Source organism: Oryx dammah, unplaced genomic scaffold, assembly GCF_014754425.2.
Source record: "Oryx dammah isolate SB20612 unplaced genomic scaffold, SCBI_Odam_1.1 HiC_scaffold_18, whole genome shotgun sequence".
Classification (NCBI taxonomy): Eukaryota; Metazoa; Chordata; class Mammalia; order Artiodactyla; family Bovidae; genus Oryx; species Oryx dammah.
The window spans coordinates 77,266,140-77,285,927 of NW_024070202.1; the positions used below are offsets into that span (position 1 = coordinate 77,266,140).

At 48.6% G+C, this 19,788-nt stretch overlaps 1 protein-coding gene across 1 annotated transcript in view; it reads left to right on the forward strand.

The window, feature by feature from the left end:
- The window catches only part of NUDCD3 (NudC domain containing 3), a 70,217-nt gene that overhangs the window by 40,296 nt on the left and 10,133 nt on the right, over window positions 1-19,788 (forward strand). The window contains exons 3-4 of the mRNA XM_040259836.1: window positions 5,616-5,748; window positions 15,548-15,691. Of these exons, the coding sequence (XP_040115770.1) occupies window positions 5,616-5,748; window positions 15,548-15,691 (277 nt within the window). The remainder of the gene's footprint in view (window positions 1-5,615; window positions 5,749-15,547; window positions 15,692-19,788) is intronic.

Below are 19,788 nucleotides of genomic sequence, written 5' to 3' on the forward strand. Positions count from 1 at the left end.
CATGAATCCGCCACAGGTATACACGTTTCCCATCCTTAACCCACCTCCCTCCCCGTATCATCCCTTTGGCTCATCCCAGTGCACCAGCCCCAAGTATCCTGTATCCTGCATCGAACCTGGAGAGAAATCCTTCATGAAAGGAGGAGTCAACCCATGTGGCAGACTTCATTGTTGCCTCCTTTCAGGAAATCGCCACAGCCACTCCATCCTTCAGCAGCTATCACCTTGATCAGTCCATATCTACCACATCAAGGCAAGACCCTCCACCAGCAAAAAGATTGACTCACTAAAAGCTCAGATGATGGTCAACAGTATTGAGCAGTAAAGTAATTTTGATTAAAGTATGTACATTATCTTTTTAGACATCATGCTGTTGCGCACTTAACACAGAATAGTTGTATGGTATAGTGTAGACTACACGTAACTTCTCCATGCACTAGGAAACCAGAAAATTCTTGTGACTCACTTTATTGGGGTGTGTGGTGGTCTGGGACAGAACCCACCATATTTCTGAGATACATTTGTATCCCTCAGTTGGGAAGTCTGTTGGAACTTGAAATGGTAAAGCTGGTCATAAGTGTCCTGATTTTGGATAACTAGGAATAGAAAATTGATTTAAAAGACTAAGAATTCAGCATATTTATGGAGTGAATTATCTTTTTGTTTTAAAATGTATATTTCACATTTACACACGTGTAAAAAAAATTGGGATGTCTCTTTCCCTTGTTAAAGTAATTAACATGATTTAAGAAAATGTCTCACTATAACCAACTTATATCTTTTGTTAATTAGAAGAGTTTGTAGTAAATATTTATTATGTTTTTGTTGGCTGACCATCTGATACAGATTGTCAAAGACGTTCCCTAAATTTGCATTAACACCTGTCAAGTGATTCATGGGCATATCATGAGACTCTAAGCACCTTGCCTCATTTATTTTAGGTAAATTTAGAATCAGCTCGTATTTTTAACTGTACTGCAAAATTAATTTTAAAACATTAAAAGCACATTTTCAAAATATACTTGTTGTAAGAATTTTTTTTATTAAACTGAGGCTGCTTTAAGGTGGTGAGTGGGTGCTAAGGACCAGAAGGTATTCCAGAGGAGCTGGGCTGATGCATGCAGTGACTGCAGGCGAGTCCTGTTCCCGGCTGGCCCCTGTGTTCCTCAGCTGGACTTTCTAGTTAGACAAGCTCCAGCTTGGACGGTAAAGCGTCTTCCTACAATGTGGGAGACTTGGGTTCGATCCCTGGGTCGGGAAGATCCCCTGGAGAAGGAAATGGCAACCTACTCCAGTATTCATGCCTGGAAAATCCCGTGGACTGAGGAGCCTGGTGGGCTACAGTCCATGGGGTCACAGAGTCGGACACGACTGAGCGACTTCTCTTCTCTTCCTGGTTCAAGTGGTCAAGAGAAGAAAAGACTACACAAGGAAGCCAGGTTGACTGCAAAGGGCATGATAACTCCAAAAACTAGAGATTAAAATGTTAGAGTATTCCTGTTAGAAAATAGATGCGATGCGCTTCAGACTTCAGGGAGGGAAGGAGCTGTGAGATTGTTTGATGATAGTGCTGGTGCTTGAGTTAATCAAACATCTGGAAGGAAGTAGGAAGACAACTTATCAGCCAGGAGAAGGCGTTTGTATACTTGGAAACCAATAAAGAATTTTAACAAAAATTTATGGAGAACTTCAAACCAGGGAAAGCACAAACAAAAGCCATGGCAGGAATTTTGCAGAATTGAGTCGCATATGGCCAGTTAACATCATATGCAGGGAAATGTGAATCAAGACCGATCGGAAACACTATTTTTTGTATGTATTTTCTTGAGAAAGTGTTCCATTGTTGAGTAGGACCCTGTGCACACAGCTGTTGAGTGAGAGTTGGGGCAGCCCTTGGAAATGAGTTCCCCACTGTCTCTTAAGGGCGAGGTGCTTTCTTTTGTACTCTTGACCCAGCAGATCCACTCCTGGGTGAATAGCCAAGACAGATCCTTCAGGTTTGGCGATACAAAAAAGAGAGGATAGCATAATGAATGTCCATGAGGTTCCCCCACTTTCTCATTAACAATATGTCAGAATTCATGTTTCCTCTCTCTCCCTAATCCCCCCCCCACTTTTTTTTTTGATGTGGCAGAGCCCAGAAATCACAAACTTTGTTTCACCCATGCGTACTTCAGTAAAAAAGAAAAGTGGACTAAATGAATATCACAACTTAACAAATTTATGATTCCCCAAATCATCTAATGTCCAGACTGCGTTCACTTTTTCCTCACTGTCTCAGAATGTCTTGTTACAGTTGGTTTTTTCAAAATATCTGTCCATCAAGTCCAAACATTACATTTGGTTGCTGTATCTTCTAAGTCTCTTAATTTAGAATAATTCCTCTTTTTTTTTCATTTTATGATGCCCTTTGTAACCATTTGTTCGTAAAGAAACTTAGAATTTTGTCTATTGTAATTTCCCAGTTGCTGGCCTTGGCAGGTTTTATGTTGGCGGTTTTGATACTTTCTCTGCCGCTTCTGCTGTCTGTAGTCTGGTGGTTAGACCTGTGGTGTGGAGCAGATTTAAGGCTCAGCATTAGGGCAGGACTACCGCAGAGGTGAGGTTCTCTCAGGAGGTGCCTGGTATCTTGCTGTTGTGGACAAAGCGAGATTTCCCGGTCCTTCTGTGAGCAGACTCCCGTCCACCTCTCACCTAGAGCTCAGTGTCCGTCAAGGAATGCTGCCCAGACTCAACTTTGCCATTGTAGGTTACACAGTGGTGATTATCTCATTCTGTTACACCTTTGTTTATTATTTTTGGCTGCACGGACTGTTCTCTAGTGGCAGCGAGTGGAGGCTACTCTCTAGTTACGGGGCGCAGGCTTCTCATTGTGGTGGCTTCTCTCCTGCGGGGCACGAGCTCCAGGTGTGGGATACGGTGGGATCAGTGAGGAGAGCAGGAAATCAACGTGAGATGGAGCTGCTCTGCAAAGGGAGAGGATGAACTACTGTCTACTAATGTACATATACACATACTGTCTACACCATGTACACCCCCCTACAGACTTGCACGCATACACAGAATGATCATGCTCACACCACCTGTTCACATCACACACGCACACAAGGGAAGACATGCACATGGAGTGCTCACACTGTACTCCACACACACGTACACACCACACACACGCTCACAGGACATACTCATTCACGTGTACACACGCACACCACATTCCTCACACACAAGCCCTGGCCTCTCCCCTGGGTACATGGACAGTGGCATCTACAGGTGGGTGGGGAGCTGTCACACCTGTGTACCACTGAACACCCAGGAGAGGTGGCCTTTGCCTTAGAGCATGAGGGACAGGTGTGAGTGAGTGGAGGCAGGATGTTCCAGGGTGGAAGCAGCTCTTTTCTGGCTCCGGGAATCTGGTGAGTGCTGGCCAGCACCTGTTTCCACATAGTGGGGGATCCATCCCCCCCACCCCAACCCTGGGAACCTGGAAAGGGGCTTGAGAGTGCCCCCTGCTGAATTATAACCTGTTCCCTCTATGGGCTCCAGCCTCCTGCACAGGAGCCTTTATCTGGGGGCTGTGACCCCTTTTACCCACCACTTCTCCCACTCACCACTGGCTGTTCTAATTCCCACGCCGCCACCCCTGCAGTGCAGGGGCTTGGAGGGAGGGAGGGGGGAGGCGGCCTGAGTCCCTTTCCCACCCGTGCAGGTGATGCTGGCTGTGGGCACTGCCCAGCAGAGCCTCTCTCTTGGAGAGGGCTCTTATCTTTGACACAGTCACAACCCTGTTATCTGGGCTGATCCAGCTCATCAGACGTGGGTGCTGCAGTGAGGCCTGCTCTCTGTCTGCACCCTGGCTGCTGACGCATGCTCCTCCTCCCACCCTTCCCACTCCCCCCGCCCCCTTCCCCTCCCACCCCAGTTCTGGCCAGCAGCTGCAGGGGTGTGGCTGTAGGCTGGTCTGGGAGGACAGGGTGAGGGCGGGGGCCCAGAGCACGTGCACGTGACAGGAGACTTATTTTTTGCACATTGTCGGCGGGAAGTAATCAACTTTATTTAAAGAGAATGTGGATTTAGAGTGTTAAAAACACCCAGCAGCCTGCTGATCTGTGCTGGGGAGAAGCTGCAGGTCCATACGGGGTTGTGGGGACCGGGGAGGGGCGTGTGCCTGCTGAGCTGCCCACCCTGCGATGCTCCCAGGCCAGCACCCTCCACAGACACCAGCTCCACACCAGCTCGCCTCTGCCGCGTGGCTGTCTTCTCCCCGAGCTTCTTCACGCTGTCTCTCTGTGCATGTGTCTTTGTGTCCAGAGCCCCCTCCCTTTAAGGACACGGTCGCGTTGGGTCAGGACCTACCCTAATGGCCTCACTCTAACTGGATTACATCTGTATAGACCGTGTCTCTGCGTGAGGTGCCGAGGGTTAGGACTTTAACACATTCATTTTGGGGGACACAGTTCAGCCCGCAGCAGCCACCAGTTTACCAGCCCAGAGAGCCTGGGCTGTGGCAGAGGCCCAGCCTCAGATTTAAGGTGTGGAAGGCACACCCACAGGAGGGAAACATGTTCTTGGCTTACAGCGTTCACCTGAAAAGTGCGTCTCGTTAACCACCACTTGCAGCCCCTCCTCACAGAGGTGAGAGGCTGATGGGGTACAGCCCTTGACCCTCTTGTGTGTTTTCCTCTGCAGATATGTGGGCGTGCACGGTGAGTGTGGCAGCCCACCCATCAGCCTCTCCCTCCAGGAGCGTCAGCTGGGCTCCGCACGCACAGGAGAAGAGGGCTGCATGCACCTGTTGTTGGGATGGGCGTGCTCATAGGTGTTGTTTCCTCCTCAACTAGGTTTCTGTCTTTTAATTTAGATCAAAAACTTACTGTGATGGACACTCAACTTATTTTTATGTGGTGTTTTTACTATTATTAACACTTAAATTTTGTGACATTGTTTTATTGTGTGTTTTGGTATCAGCTTCTGGCCATGCCTGTTTGCATCTGTGCTGGGTTGGTAATGCACGTACAAGAAGATTCAGCTGACGGAGTTTCTTTCCTAGGCTGTCTCATAAGCACACTGCTCACATCTGAAGAAAGCCTGCCGTTCAGTGCAGTGCCTTGCTTTGATTTATTTACCAGGGGAAGATGGAGGCTGGGGTTGGATTAGAATTGAAGTTGAGTAGCTACAGGCCAAAGTTGTTTTTTGGTATCCCCCCTTTTTTTAAAAAAAGATACGGCCTGCCAAGCGGTTTATGGGAAACCAGCCACCCACAAGCCCCAGGATGCTATTAATGAGGCTCTTTGGCTTGTGAACTGGTCTGGTTTCTAAGTGAAGACCAGGAGGGCCAGGCTATGCCATGGACTGCATTGACAGATATTTTTCCTAACCTTGCGGGTGCTACACAGGGTCTTCTTGGCTTTTCCCTTTGTTCCTGTGACTTCCCAGGAGGCCCGAGTTGGGTGGGCAGAAAGGAAATCAGCCAGAGGGAAGGGGAGTTTTAGACGCAAAACCAAGCAAGGTTAGGTGAACGTTCTCGGGACCTGGAGACAGTATGTTCCTGGGACCCTGCAGGATTCCTGCCCTGCTTGTGGGCCCGGGCTGTCGTCTTACTTCTTGTTCTTTCTCAGGAGACAGGAGCAGTTCCAGAGAAACCCCGACAGCTACAACGGTGCTGTGCGCGAGAACTACACCTGGTCCCAGGACTACACTGACCTAGAGCTCAAGGTGCCGGTGCCCAAGCACGTGGTGAAGGGCAAGCAGGTAACCGCCAGGTTCTTCCAGCCCTGTCTGCTCAGCTTCTTTCCTGAAGCAAAGGCTTCAGGCTTTGGGCTGCACTGGAGCTGCTTAGCCACCAGCACAAGACTGCTTCTTGTCCTCAGTCACCAGCATGCCAGTCTCCACCCTCTTTAACCACGTCAAGTATGAGACCCAACTTAGCCTCCTATGTGAATAGCACCTGAGCTTTTTTTCTTCTTTTTAATTATAGTATTCTCATATCATTTATTGTCTTTAGTCTCTGCAAAAGCACTACAGAGTAGGCAAGGCAGTTGTTATACCCATTTCACACTGGAGAAGGTGGAGTCCTGAGAGAGAGCACCACAGGTTCTGTCGTGGTAAGTGGACAGTCCTGTGCTCTGTGGAGCTGTAACGTTTATAGCTTGAGTGGATTTCTCCATCTTAATGAGCTTGAGTGAGTGGAGATTTAATCTTTTAGTGAGAGAGAGATGTTTACTTGGGGACCTTGCTGAGAATAACATTATTATAGCTCGTTGTAAGTAGGCAGGCTTCACATTAAAAAAGAAAACTCTCATGTGAAATGGGACATTGTTACTATAATCCACAATGTAAAAAATACTTATATATGCTAGAAACTGTTTTCTTATTTCATTCGTCATGAGAAACTACAACCTGCAAAGTAAGTGGTATCTCTCATGTTTTGTAGATGAGAAATTGAGGCCGAGAGAAGTTACTCAGGTACCCAAATTGACATGGAAAAGTCACCATGTGTCTCCCTCACTCTTGCCTTGCCAGGAACAGTGAGCACTGTCTGAATGTTTTAGAAGGAGTGAGTGACTGAATGGGTGCCCTGGTACAGCCATGGTTTGATTCAGGTGTGTCTGCTTCTAAAGCTCATACTGTTTTCCCTGTGCCCCACTCCTCACTTTATAAACAGAAACAACAGCAGCCTTCTTTAAAAGGGATGGTCCCAGAGCATGTGAAACAGAAGCTGAGTTTTATGTACGTTTCAGAGAAACGACCACTGTGTAAAGTGGTTCCTGCTGGTCTGGATACATGTCAGATCCAGGCTCTAGGCAGAGAGCAAGCCCTTCCAGACCTTCCCCTTAGCCCGCTTCCATCCTGAGGTCCCTCCTGGTCCCTTTGTGATTACCCAGGCTCTACCTAAAATAAACCTGCCCTCTGCAGCAATCTGGGTGGGTCTTGGGGAAGCCTCTAGAAGACTGCAGCTTCCTACCAGTGTCAGATAAATGCAGTTCATCCTGCAGCATGGAACACAGGAGCAGGACTGAGCCCCTGGGTCTTCACAGCTCCTTGTGGGTGTGTGTCAGGGTGCTGTGGGGATGGTGTCAGCTGCAACAGCACCATCTACCCATCTCTCCCTTTCTCCCCCCCCCCGCCCCGCCCCCCAGCCCAGGAGATCTCACTAGGGCTCAGCGACCTCCTGACCCGATGGACTTTAGGATCCAGGTCATACTGGGTACCTAGGGGTCATCCCCACAGAATCCTACTTTTGATGACTGTGTCCCCTCTGACACGATAGGTCAGAGCCAGTGCAGGCTGACCTTGTCAGGGTGAGTTGCTCAGCATGCTTTAGAATTTTAGTCAGTCAGGTGTTGATTTTCATTTTCTTTTTTTGGTAGGATTACCTTGTATGTAGGCAAATAAATTATGAAAAGTGTTGGTTACACACTTAATTACTTAGCTAAAAATGTTAGAGCTTCCTGGTCTAGCGTGTCTCCTAACTTCTCCATGAACTTTGGGAACTTTCTCTGGAAGGACTTTTGTTAGGCCCAACCTAAAACTAGTTATTTTGGGGAATTCCCTGGCGATCCAGTGGTTAGGACTCTCATGTTCTTACTGCTGACGACTCACGTTTGATTCCTGATTGGGGAATTGAGATTCTGCAAGCTGCACAGCATGGCCTCCACCCCAAAGGCAAAGCCCATCCCCCCCAAAACCCCAAACTAGTTCTTTTCCCTTTCTTTGACTTAAGAGACCTAGGTTACCCAACAGCTCTTGCTGAGCTTCCCATGGCTACCTGGGAAGCCTACTCACTGAAAACAGCATTTCAGATGTGCCCACTAGTCACTGGGTGTCAGTCTCATGATTCCAAGCTCTGCCGCCAGTGTGTTGTGAGGGGCCTGCCCTTCATCCCACCGTGCTAAGGGACAGACCATCATGCCCCCGTCACATCCTTGCCTCTTAGATCCACTTGTCTTGACCTCTGGGGTGAGATGGCCTTGCTTCCACCGAGGGTGGCCCTGGGTTTTGCTCATTTCTGCATTAGACATTTACTGAGCACATGACGGTCCCTGAGACTGGTACGAGATGACTGCGCTGGAGCTGACATGTGGGGCTCAGGTAACAAGGCAGGTGCGCCAGCACAGTTCCGGGCGGTGTGGAGCGTAAACAGGCTGTTTGTTTAACCTGCGCTGTGCAGCCAGGCACCCCACTGGCCCTTCCTCCAGCAGCCCTTTGAGGCTTTGTGGTTCACAGGAGGAAACACAGAGAGGGTCAGGGTCTCCAGGCTGGCTTTTTCTGGAGCTAGTGCTCCCTGCGCTTGGGGGTGTGTGGATGAACCTGAGTGTTTGTGATGCTGGGACTGAAAGAGGCTCATTCTTTGTAAGGCAGTTATTTATCTAGTGTTGGCACGTTGTGATACCTGCTGATTTAATTTGCACTAATCTCCTGTGTGGTTAGATTTTCTTTTCTCTTTCAGTAGTATTTTTTCCCCCATGACATTAAAAAAAAAATGTATGATTGATACACAATGTTAGTTTCAGGTGTACAGTATAATGGTTTGATATCTGTGTGTTTTGTGGAATGATCACCACAATGTCTGGTTAACATCCTCACCATATTATAGAACTTCATGTGTGTGTGTATGTGCGCTGAGAACTTTTAAGATATTCTCCTCAGCAACTTTCAAATTCTGTATTTTTCTTTAAAAAATTTTTGATCTCTCTAGTTTTTAGTGATCTAAGAGATTTAGTTATGCCTCACTTAAAATTTGAGAGTAAGTTTATTTTGTACCTCTTGGCTTTTGCTGGCCTAAGGTTTTTTCTGAGTTGCCAGTTTCTTTCTGGACTGGCTCCTTTCCAGTTGTTCCCTGCGGTACCTGTCACAGCTACCTGTCGGCAGTGTTTATTTTTGGTTTTTGTCTGGGGCACCTTTCAGATACCATCATGATGGTAGCAGCTCAGCTGATGAAGTCGCAGTTGTTCTGGGTTTGTAAGTAGCTCTCTGTGAGAGGGGCAGGCATGTTGGGCATAATGGGTAGCTGTGGGAGGCACCGAGTGTTAATGGAGGGTGGTCCTGGGCCCCCTCTTCTTCATCTGTAGCTTGGTGCTTGAGGCCTCAGAACATTGCCTCTCCTTTACTCCTTTTTGATTTTTTTTCGGTGGAAATGGGTTTGCCTCTCAGGTATAGTGGGGGACAGCTAAATGCATGTGGGTTATACTTTATGTTCAAGTGTTGTTATTTTACATGCAACCATTTTAAATTTTTTGTTATTTCTATTGTTTTGCTGGTGAATCTAAAGGAAAATTTCTCAAAATGAAGCTGTGGTCTCATTCATTCGTGAGATATAGTTAGGTCTTTGCTCTGCACAGGAGAAGCAGCCAAGTTCCCCATTCTTTGCTTAGCGTAGTCATGAAGTTGGGAGAGGGAACTTTGCAGTCAGGACGGAGATCTTTGTGTGATCGCAAAAGGCAGCTGGGGCTGGTTCTAAACATGGTCTTTCATTGAATCATAGGATTTTAATGATGGAAAATTGAACTCCAGAGATTTTTAGTCTAACTTCTCACTTGGCACATGAGAAAACTTCCCTGGAGATGTGAACTGCTAAGGCCCTACAACTGTCTGGTGAGATGGTGGTGGAGCAGAGAGCAGGACCCAGCTCCCACCCCCTTCTCCATTTGATCAGTCACCTTCTGAGTGGAAAATATCATGATATTGCTGTGCACAGTCCTGACTGGATGACAGTGAGTGACAAGTGAATTCATTTCCTTTGCAATATTCTCTTTCCTCTCGGAGATGGTGCATGGTTTTACTGACTAACGAGGTCCTGCAGGCTGGTGGGCTCATGGCCATGCTCCATGCCATCTCTAGCCTCACCGTGGGGACCTTCCAGAAGAGCTCCAAGACCCCTGGGCATGCCTTGGACAGTGATGCTGTGCCCCAGGGCTCAATGCAGCTGTTGGAATTTGTGCTGAAAAGCTCTGCAACATAATGTTCCCTTCTTAGAAGGCGTTTAGAAAAAAATGTAGGAAGACTTTTATTATAGGAAACTTCCATAGCAGAAAAGGCTAATAGGTTGCATTTATCTATTAAAAAAAACTTTTTTTGCTTGAATGCATAGGACATTTACCTGTTTAAAACAATAAAAATGTACAATGAAAAGTTTCTCTCCTGCTTCTGTCTTTTTATCCTATTCCAGCCCACACCCCAACCTCAGAAATCACATTCCTGGTTTCTGGGATCTCTTGGCATCTTTCCTTTTCCTTTTTTTTTTTAAAAGTTTTTTGATGTGATTTAAATTTTTTTTATTGTATTTGTTACAGTGTTGCTTCTGTTTTTATGTTTTGGTTTTTTGGCCACAAGACATGTGGGATCTTGGTTCCCTGACCAGGAATGTAACCTGAACCCCCTCCATTGGAAGGGGAAACCTTAACCACTGAACCACCAGGGAAGTCCTGCCAGATGTTTTCTATGTGTATCTTGTCAAATATGACTTGATACCATCGTGACCCTCCAGGTGACACACACCCGTTCCCCACATTGGCCCTACCAGGGCGGCTCTGGTCTCTTCTGTTTGCTGCCCTGCTCCCCGTGCCTCAGCTGTGCCTGCCAACCAGCAGGTGGCTGCCCGGGAAAGTTTCAGGGGACCTAGGATTTCCCCTCATGTCCAGCTTCATCTGTCAGGACCCCGAGAGTGTATGTGCCTGAGCTCACTGCCCCTTCCACTCAGGGCTCCAGTCTCTGGTTTTACTCTGGTCAGGCTGTTTTGGTGCTCCTTACTCCACTTTCACTGCATCTCTTTGGATCAGGAGTTTCTTGTATAGTTTTTTGTTTTTCTGGAGTTTCTTGATGTCTTGCTTTTTTTTTTCTTGTCAAAAATAGTACACTATCATCATAAACTCAGAATTACCCAGATTCTCACTGGTACTCTGTATTGTCTAGAAATCACTCCCTGCAGACCATTTCACCCATGGCTCCCATTTGGACTGATTATTTTCTAGTTCGATATTATATAGCTTGCATCCTAGAACTTTTTTTACCTCACTTCTAGATTAAATTCACTGTGTTTTAGATCCTTTCTGAGCCTTCCTCCTTTACCCTCCCCCCCTTTTATTGAGTTATAATTGGCATATATCATTGTGGTAGGTTCAGGTATGCAGCATAATTATTTGAAATGTATATGTGTATACATATACATGGAGAAGGCAATGGCATCCCACTCCAGTACTCTTGCCTGGAAAATCCCATGGACAGAGGAGCCTGGTAGGCTGCAGTCCATGGGGTCGCTGAGGGTCGGACACGACTGAGCGACTTCACTTTCACTTTTCACTTTCATGCATTGGAGAAGGAAATGGCAACCCACTCCAGCGTTCTTGCCTGGAGAATCCCAGGGATGGGGGAGCCTGGTGGGCTGCCATCTATGGGGTCAGACAGAGTTGGACACGACTGAAGCGACTTAGCAGCAGCAGACATATACATATATGTAGCAAAATAATTTCCACCATAAGCTTAGCTATATTGCCATCTCACAGAGTCACAGTTTTTTTCTTGTGATGAGAACTTTTAGTTCTCCTGTCTTAGCAACTTTTAAATATACAAGTATCGTGAATTATAGTCACCACTCTATACTTTAGATTCCCAGAACTTACTCATTTTATAAGTAGAAGTTTGTACTCTTTGACCCTCCCTCACCCAGGATCTTCCTCTGTTTTAGTTTCATCCTCATTTTGTTATGTTACAGCCGCAAGTAACTTTCTCAAAATGATGGTGTGGTAATAAATACAGTGCTCCTGAATGTCTTCAGTTCAGTTCAGTTGCTCAGTCGTGTCTGACTCTTTGCGACCCCATGGACTGTAGCATGCCAGGCTTCCCTGTCCATCACCAATTCCCGGAGCTTACTCAAATTCATGTCCATCGAGTCGGTGATGCCGTCTAACCATCTCATCCTCTGTCATCCCCTTCTCCCGCCTTCAGTCTTTCCCAGTATCAGGATCTTTTCCAGTGAGTCAGTTCTTCCCATCAGGTGGCCAAAGTATTGGAGTTTCAGCTGTAGCATTAGTCCTTCCAATGAATATTCAGGACTGATTTCCTTTAGGATGGGCTGGTTGGATCTCCTTGCAGTCCAAGGGACTCTCAAGAGTCTTTTCCAACACCACAGTTCAAAAGCATCAATTCTGCGTTTAGCTTTCTTTATGGTCCAATTCTCATATCCATACATGACTACTAGAAAAACCATAGCTTTGACTAGATGGACCTTTGTTGGCAAAGTAATGTCTCTGCTTTTTACTATGCTGTCTAGGTTGGTCATAGCTTTTCTTCCAAGGAGCAAACATCTTTTAATTCCATGGCTGCAGTCACAATCTGCAGTGATTTTGGAGCCCCCACAAAAGTCTCTCACTGTTTGCATTGTTTCCCCATCTATCGGCCATGAAGTGATGGGACCTGTTGCCATGATCTTAGTTTTCTGAATGTTTTAAGCCAACGTTTTCACTCTCTTACTTTAATCAAGAGGCTCTTTAGTTCTTCTCTTTCTGCCATAAGTGTGGTGATATCTGCTTATCTGAGGTTATTGATATTTCTCCTGGCAATCTTGATTCCAGCTTGTGCTTCTTCCAGCCCAGCGTTTCTCATGATGTACGTTGCATGTAAGTTAAATAAGCAGGGTGACAATATACAGCCCTGACGTACTCCTTTTCCTATTTGGAACCAGTCTGTTGTTCCATGTCCACTTCTAACTGTTGCTTCTTGACCTGCATACAGATTTCTCAGGAAGCAGGTCAGATGGTCTGGTATTCCCATCTCTTGAAGAATTTCCCACACGGTCAAAGGCTTTGAGGTAGTCAATCAAGCAGTTATTTTAACCTTTCACTTATTTTGTGATTTGAGTTTATATGGAATTCTAACTTTAAAAAATACTTTCTTGGGAGTTCCCTGGTCACCTAGGGTTCTGGGATTTTGCTGCTGTGGCCCAGGTTCCGTCCCTGGGAGGGGAACTGAGATCCAGCAAGCTGCGTTGTATGGCGAAAACAAACAAGCAGACGCCCCCAGCATGACTGTAGGTGTCATTTTTTTTGTTTTCTTACATCCGCTGTTACTGATTCTAGTGATCTCTTCCATTCTGGTTCTTTGTGCCTAAACTTTTCCCCGTTAGGTAGAACTTTTTGGAACTTATTCTAAATAGTGATATGAATTGTCATCTTTCATTCCTTCTGTTCAGCCCTCCGTGGGTTCTTTCAAACTGAAGACATGTTTTTCTTAAGCACTGGTCGTTGTCTTGTCATAGTTTCTGGGATGCCAAACTGATTGCCTGGATTGGTTTCTTACTCTACCTTGAGTTTTTTTATTTTATCTTCCAGCCTTTCTATTGAAGATTTTATTTTCACTCTATTTTTTTCTAAGTATCTTTTGTTTGTTCTGTCTAGTTCGGTTTTCATGTTTTATTCTGGTTCTGCAGATGCAGTATCTTCTCAGGTCTCTCAGAATATAAATTGGACATATTTTAAAGTTGCCTTTTTTCTTAGGTAGCTCTGTAATCTTTACCTTTTTTTGTTGTTGTTAACCTAAGTCTGTCTTTTGGGGCTGCTGCTTTTTCTCATAGGATACAATCCTTAGTTCCCTATTAGTTTTTTTATTTAAGAAATATATCGTCCTCATTCTTTTGAGTGTGGAATGATGTTGATGGTTTTCTCCTTCACGTGTCTGAGGTCTGCTCCTCCCATCACTGCTCACAGCTGAGGGGTTGACTGGTGATTGGCTTTGCCTTACGGCATACTAGGCCAGTTCCACCCAGTCCCCTCAGCTGCTGGCCGGGTTTTCTGGAGCAGGACTGCCTGTTGCTCAGCAGCACACAGTGGGTTCCAGTCTCTCTTGATGGGGCTTCACTGGCCCAGCTTCCCTGTGGACTGACTCAGCTGCTCTGCCTCCACGCTCCGTGCTTGCTGACTGCCAGCTGGAGGCCCCACGCAGCTGTGCTTGTCCCTGTTATGTGGTGTCTGGCCCCCACACACTTCTCCTTCCTCTCCATAGAGCTGTCAAGAGCTTGTCTGTCCTGGCCTCTCCCTGCTTACCTTGTACTGTCTGGGGTTTTTCTGTTTTGTGTTTTGTTCCTGTCATCTCTGTGGGTCAGAAGATGACTGCCTGGTCTCAGAGTGACGCCTTGGACTGGAGCTCTTGGAAGCGTCTCCCACCTAGTTTCCCCTTGGTGCCTGGGTGCATCCCCTTTGTACAAGAGACAAGTGTTGTGGAAGCTCACCCGGATTTGGAAATTATCCTGTTAGGTAAAGCTGGCTGGAGAATTTTATTTGTTAAAGTGAGCTTGTTCCTAGGAGGCCAACTGATGGAGCCTTGGTCCACTCTGTCAAGTGTTCTTCGCACATCTGAGTTCATGGTCAGGGACGTGATCTGGCCAGCGATTATCTGGAACCGTCTAGGAGTGAGCTGGGCTGCTGTTGGGCAGCTGGGAGTGAAGTGAGTTGTGCCTGGGGCTTAGCAGAATCAGTCGAGAAAGTGGTAATTCTCCCAGAAGTTGAGTGTAAGTGCAGCTGGGGCTTACAGGGGCCTGCCTGTGGGCATGGTGTGTTTAGATATCGTTTTCCTTTCCATCACTCATTTATGGTTATTTAAAATTCAGGTAGGTTATAGTATCAGATTGCATCAACGTGTGTGTAAACTCCAGTTGGAAAATCCTATGACACTGAGGGAAATTTTTCAAGTGCTTTATAAGCATTTAATAAGCACTTACCAAGTGAGATGGCAGGGCCTCCTCCAAAATGTTTTGACACCTTGACTGACCCCACACTCTGGTGAGAAAGGTGTAAGTTAGCCAGCCTCTGTTCATGTAATGAATACATTGTGTAAATACTGTTATAAAAAGATTTTTGCATTGTAAAACACAGAATTTAGAATGTTAAAGAGAAGGGGGTGGTGGTGGGGCGGGGCGGTGTGGGGGAATCCCTGTAGTTCTATTTTCTTTCCTGGACTGTTTACTGATCTGAATGTACTTGGGATGCTGCTTGCTGGGATCCACGCATGAAGCAAAGCCCCTAGTCCAGCAGCTCCAGCGCAGGTGTGAAGACAGATGTGTGGGAGAAGAGATCCAGCAGGATATAGGGGAACAGAGACAGAATGTAAAACCAGAGAACCTGGCCTCAGCCTCCTGGGTGAAAGCCGAGCTGTGGCCATAGCCGGCACAGCAGCTCCTGGAGGGAAGAGAAGCTGGCTGCTCTGGTCCTCGGGCATGTCCTCTGGGGTGGGACTGCTGCGGACCCCAGACAGCAAGGTGGGCGTGAGGAGAGTAGCCCCCTGCTACACTGGCCCTGCTTGCCTTCCGTCTAGGGAGTTGGTCTCCCCTAACTGGAGAAGAGATTCTGCTCCCACAAAGCACCCTGTTACTGTTAGGCATATCGAAACTGTAAGTGCATTCTCTTGAAGGACAGACGTGACTACAAGTCTCCTTCATGTGTGAATTGGTTGGTATTATTTTCTTGGTTCTGTTCTCCTGCAGTGTGCGGCCAGGCACCTTGGAAACCACTGTTCCCTCCTGTCTTGGAACACAAGGTGATTCTCTTTCACTCTGTTCCAGGTCTCGGTGACCCTCAGCAGTAGCTCCATCCGGGTGGCTGTGCTGGAGGAAAATGGGGAGCGTGTCCTCATGGAAGGGAAGTTCACCCACAAGATCAACACCGAGAGCTCCCTCTGGAGCCTCGAACCCGGGAAGTGCGTCTTGGTGAGTGTGGGTGTGAGGCAGTGAGCGTGTTGATTGCTGCGGCGGGGGGAGTTGCCCCATTGGCTCCCACGTAGCTCAGAAGGCAGCTTTGTGGGCCTCTGCTGACTCACTGCTGCAGCTGCAGCCTTGGCCCCTGGGGTCCCAGTGCTTGGCTCCTTGAGGTGGAGCCCCTGTCAGTGAGAAACTCAGGGGCCCTCGAGTGCAGTCTGTCCTCCCCACACACAGACCACTCACAGCGACCACGGAGGAGGTCCAGGCGGGGCACCATCCCCAGAGTGCCGCTGTGCTCACACTGGATGTGTCTCTTCAGTCTCAGAGGCCTCTCTCTCCAGGGATTCAGTTATATCTAAAAGGCAAAAGCAAATAAGTTAAAAATTAAAAGGCAGATCATTTACATGAATGCCAGTCTGGAGGATGCAGAGTGAATAAACTCAGACGGCCTTATTTGATAAAGGGGATCTCAACTGGCTAAGCTAACCAAGGGTGTGGGGTCCAAACTAAGGGGAATGTGTTCCAGTTACTACATTCTTCCTTCATAAGAGCCTTGCACCTCTTCAGTGGTCAGCATGCAGGGAAGCTTCCTCCAGCAAAGGGAGACTGTATATGTGGGTTCACTCTTTTCCTTCCTCCTGGGGTGCTTAACCTGGGGCCTGGTGAAAGGGCTAAAGATGAAAAGAAAAATATTAAGTCTTTGGACAAAGAAAAGCCTCAGAATTTTATGTAGACATGTTCTTTGTGTACAGTTTCGTCGAGATCTACTTGTCTCTGGAAAATAAATCCCCCTGGGCCTGCCTGTTTGGTCCTAACCGGCAAGGCCCCTGGGGTTCTGTTTGGCTTCTCTCAGCTCGCAGACACCCATGCCGGATGGAACAGAGAGGAACCCCCAGGGCTGGGTCGGCGGGAGGTCTCGGCGTGCTCGGGACCCATGGGCACACGCGGCCTCTGTGTGTGCAGGGACACTGGTGGCAGAGTGCTGGCCAGGTCTGCCAGAGTCTTGTTTAGGCCTTGCTCTGTTGCACAGGCCCCGTCCTCACCACGAGCGCGTGCCAGTTGTGATGATTTCCCCCTCATTGCCCGGGGGCTCGGTCCCTCATCTCTTTACCCCTGTGCCTCCCCACTTGCAGTGCCGTTCCCCAAACTATGGCCCATGTTCTTACCACCAGTTCCTCCATTTGCAGAATGCCTTCATGGTCATGGTCTCACCTGGACTTCACATGGTTGTGGGAGGTAGAAAGCCACGGTTTCATTATCCCCCTGCCTACCGAGGTCATGCCAGTGGCCAGTGGGAGCCAGCAGCTGGCAGGCTACCCTCTGCAGGTGCTGCTGTGATGGCTCAAGTGGTCCTGGAAATGTGGACTCGTGATCTTGGGTGCCCTGTTGTCCACGGGCACCAGGCCTGACATCACCTATGTGGGGTTGATGGACCGTTCAGAGCAGTCCCAGCAGGCAGCTGGTGTACTGGTCTCCCTCTGAGGGGCACTTCTGCTATCTTCAGCCCTGTAAACCTGAGCCCGTGCCTGGGACGGAAAGACTGACCTCGTTGCTGGACCCTGAAGGTTCACAGCCTCTGTTTACAGCCCACTTGGTCTGTCAGGGTTATAATCAGGACACCGAGGATTCCCTTTACTTGACATTACTTCAGTGAAAATGAGGTTGTTACCAGGTAGCTCACTCTTTAGGGTGTTTGTCACAAGAGGTGACACTGACTTCTTCACACCTGTTCCAGAGCCATGTCATCTTGTGTGTTTTGTACAACTTACATCTGAACACAGATGTGGCTTGTGGCCAGGGCATTAACTCCTTGTAATTCAGGCCCCCATCTGTTGCATACAGGCACTCTGGCCTGGCCCTCTGGGGTGCCTGGCAGTGCTGTTTCATCTCTGCAAGCCTGTTTTACAAACTAGGATGCTGACACTGAGAGAGGGTGAAGGGCTTGCTCGGGGTGGAGCCAGACCCCAGACCCGGAGGCCTCCTGTTCCCTCTTTCTCTGTCAACCGAAAGGTACCCTGGAGGGGGCAGGCAGGGAAGGAGAGCTGGTAGCAGTGTGGTGGTGTTTGTGAGAGGCTGCACTGGGCCAGCAGGGAGACCGGGGTGTCGCCATCTCTGCCAACCTTGCTGAGGTGGCCCGGGTGGCCGGTCATGTGCCCCGTGGTCAGCTCAGGTCCTCTTCTGGTCCAGGAGAAAGCTTGTGCCCTGGCCACTTTTTGGTTTTCCAGTTTGCTTTTGCCAGGCACTTGCTTCTCAAGGAGTTATAAAGGAGCAGCCCTGGCTGTGGACCGAGGGACACCTGTCGCTGCCCTTAAGCTTGGCTCAGTTCTGCTCCTGCTCACCGCATGGGGTCCATGGAGAAACCTCCGGGGATTGCAGGTGCTGCGCTGGTTCTCTCCCTGGTTCTTCTGAGTGGCTTTTGTCATCCGTGGATGGTGTCACATTTCTAATGCTGCTTCACCACTTGTAGAAGGGAAAGGGGGCTTGTTTAGAGCATCATATCCTCCTCTGGAGCTTTCTTGACAGCACAGCCCCCTGCTCACCTGGCGTGCACTTTCTCCTGAGATGCAGGGCTCTGCCTATCTCCGCCTTCCTCCTGACCATTGGTACAGCCAGTGCCTGTGTGTTGTGGAGACACTGTTACTCATGGAGCTGGAGGTTTGGTGTGTTTTCAGTGTAGTTCTTTATTTTATTGATGATGCCAAGTGCCATGTGTCTGAGACGATACTGTAGTGCAGTGAGCACGCTGCTTGGACGTGTGAAGACCCCGGTGCATCTGCTGTGAAGAACCAGTGCCACTCCTTCAAGTCTTTGGAGGAACCAGCACGGCTGCCGCGGTCACCAGGCCTGCTCTCTGCCTCAGTCCCCCTAGCCACCTGAGCCCCACGGTACCTCTGTTCCTTGGTCTTAGAATGAGGCTCAGAGCCTTGTGTGCTTATCACTAAGTGCCAGACCCTGTGCTAGGCACTGGGGCGATTGAGGGAAATCATCAAGGGCCCACCTCCTAAAGTCTGAGTGGACTGGAAAGGGCCCCCAGAGGTCCTCGCCAAACCCCAGAACCTGCAGAGAGGGCCTATTTGGAGGAAGGGTCTTTGCAGATGACAAGATGATCCTGAATTATCCAGGTGGGTCCTAAATCCAGTGACAAGTGTCCTTAGAAGAAGAAAAGACACACACAGGGTGACGTGACAGCCAGGCAAGGTTCCCTAGAAACTCCAGAGGCAGTGCAGGCCTGCAGCGCCTCGATGGCGGCCTCCAGACAGAGAAGATAGATGTCTTGTTGCAAGCCCACCATATGTGGGCTTTGTTACGGCTGCCCTGGGACACTCGCACAGGCTGTATCACAGGCACGGTTTCTGTGGGGGCCACTTGGGACAAGAGGGGTCCCCCCAGGGATGCCTGTCACCTCACCAGAGCCCATGGCCTGAGTCCTCACCTCCCAGGCAGGCTGATGCAGACATGCCCCTTGATTCCCAGCCACCACTCTCTCCTCGCCTGAGCCGGGATCCGCATCAGACACGCCCGAGCAGCCTTTCAGAGCAGGCAGGGGTGGCAGCTAAAACCGGATGACAGTTCTTGCCTCCCTCCCTCCCACACTTGAGAATGTTAAACGAGGCTGCTTGATTCTCAAGCAAGCTCCTTTCTTGGTTACGGAGACGTGAAACCAGGACCTCCCCCTGTGCCTTGTTCTGTCCCAGAACCCGCGTCGGCTCACTGCCCTGGTTTCTCCCCGCAGGTGGGGCTGATGGCCGGGCTCTGGGCGCCTGCAGGCCGTGGCCTCGGGCCTGTGATGCTCTGTGTCTCTGATTCGTAGCCTTTTGTCAGGTGAAGCCCGTTCACATGCCAGCGTGACCCACACTCGAGTCGTCCAAAGTCAGTGCAGGAGCTGCCGTGTTTGCAGACCTTTGTCCACTTGCCTTAAAGCTCACACTGCTGTGTGTCTGGTGCCTGAGCCTGGGCGTGTTTCAGAGCATGTTGGACCCCCATATTTAGATGAGTTCTTTAAATTACAGTTCTCAGAAGTGGGGTTACAAGCTGTCATCCTTGGCCATTGCCATGGCTCTCCCCGGAAGGATGTCAGATTTCTGTGACATCACCAGGCCGCTTTG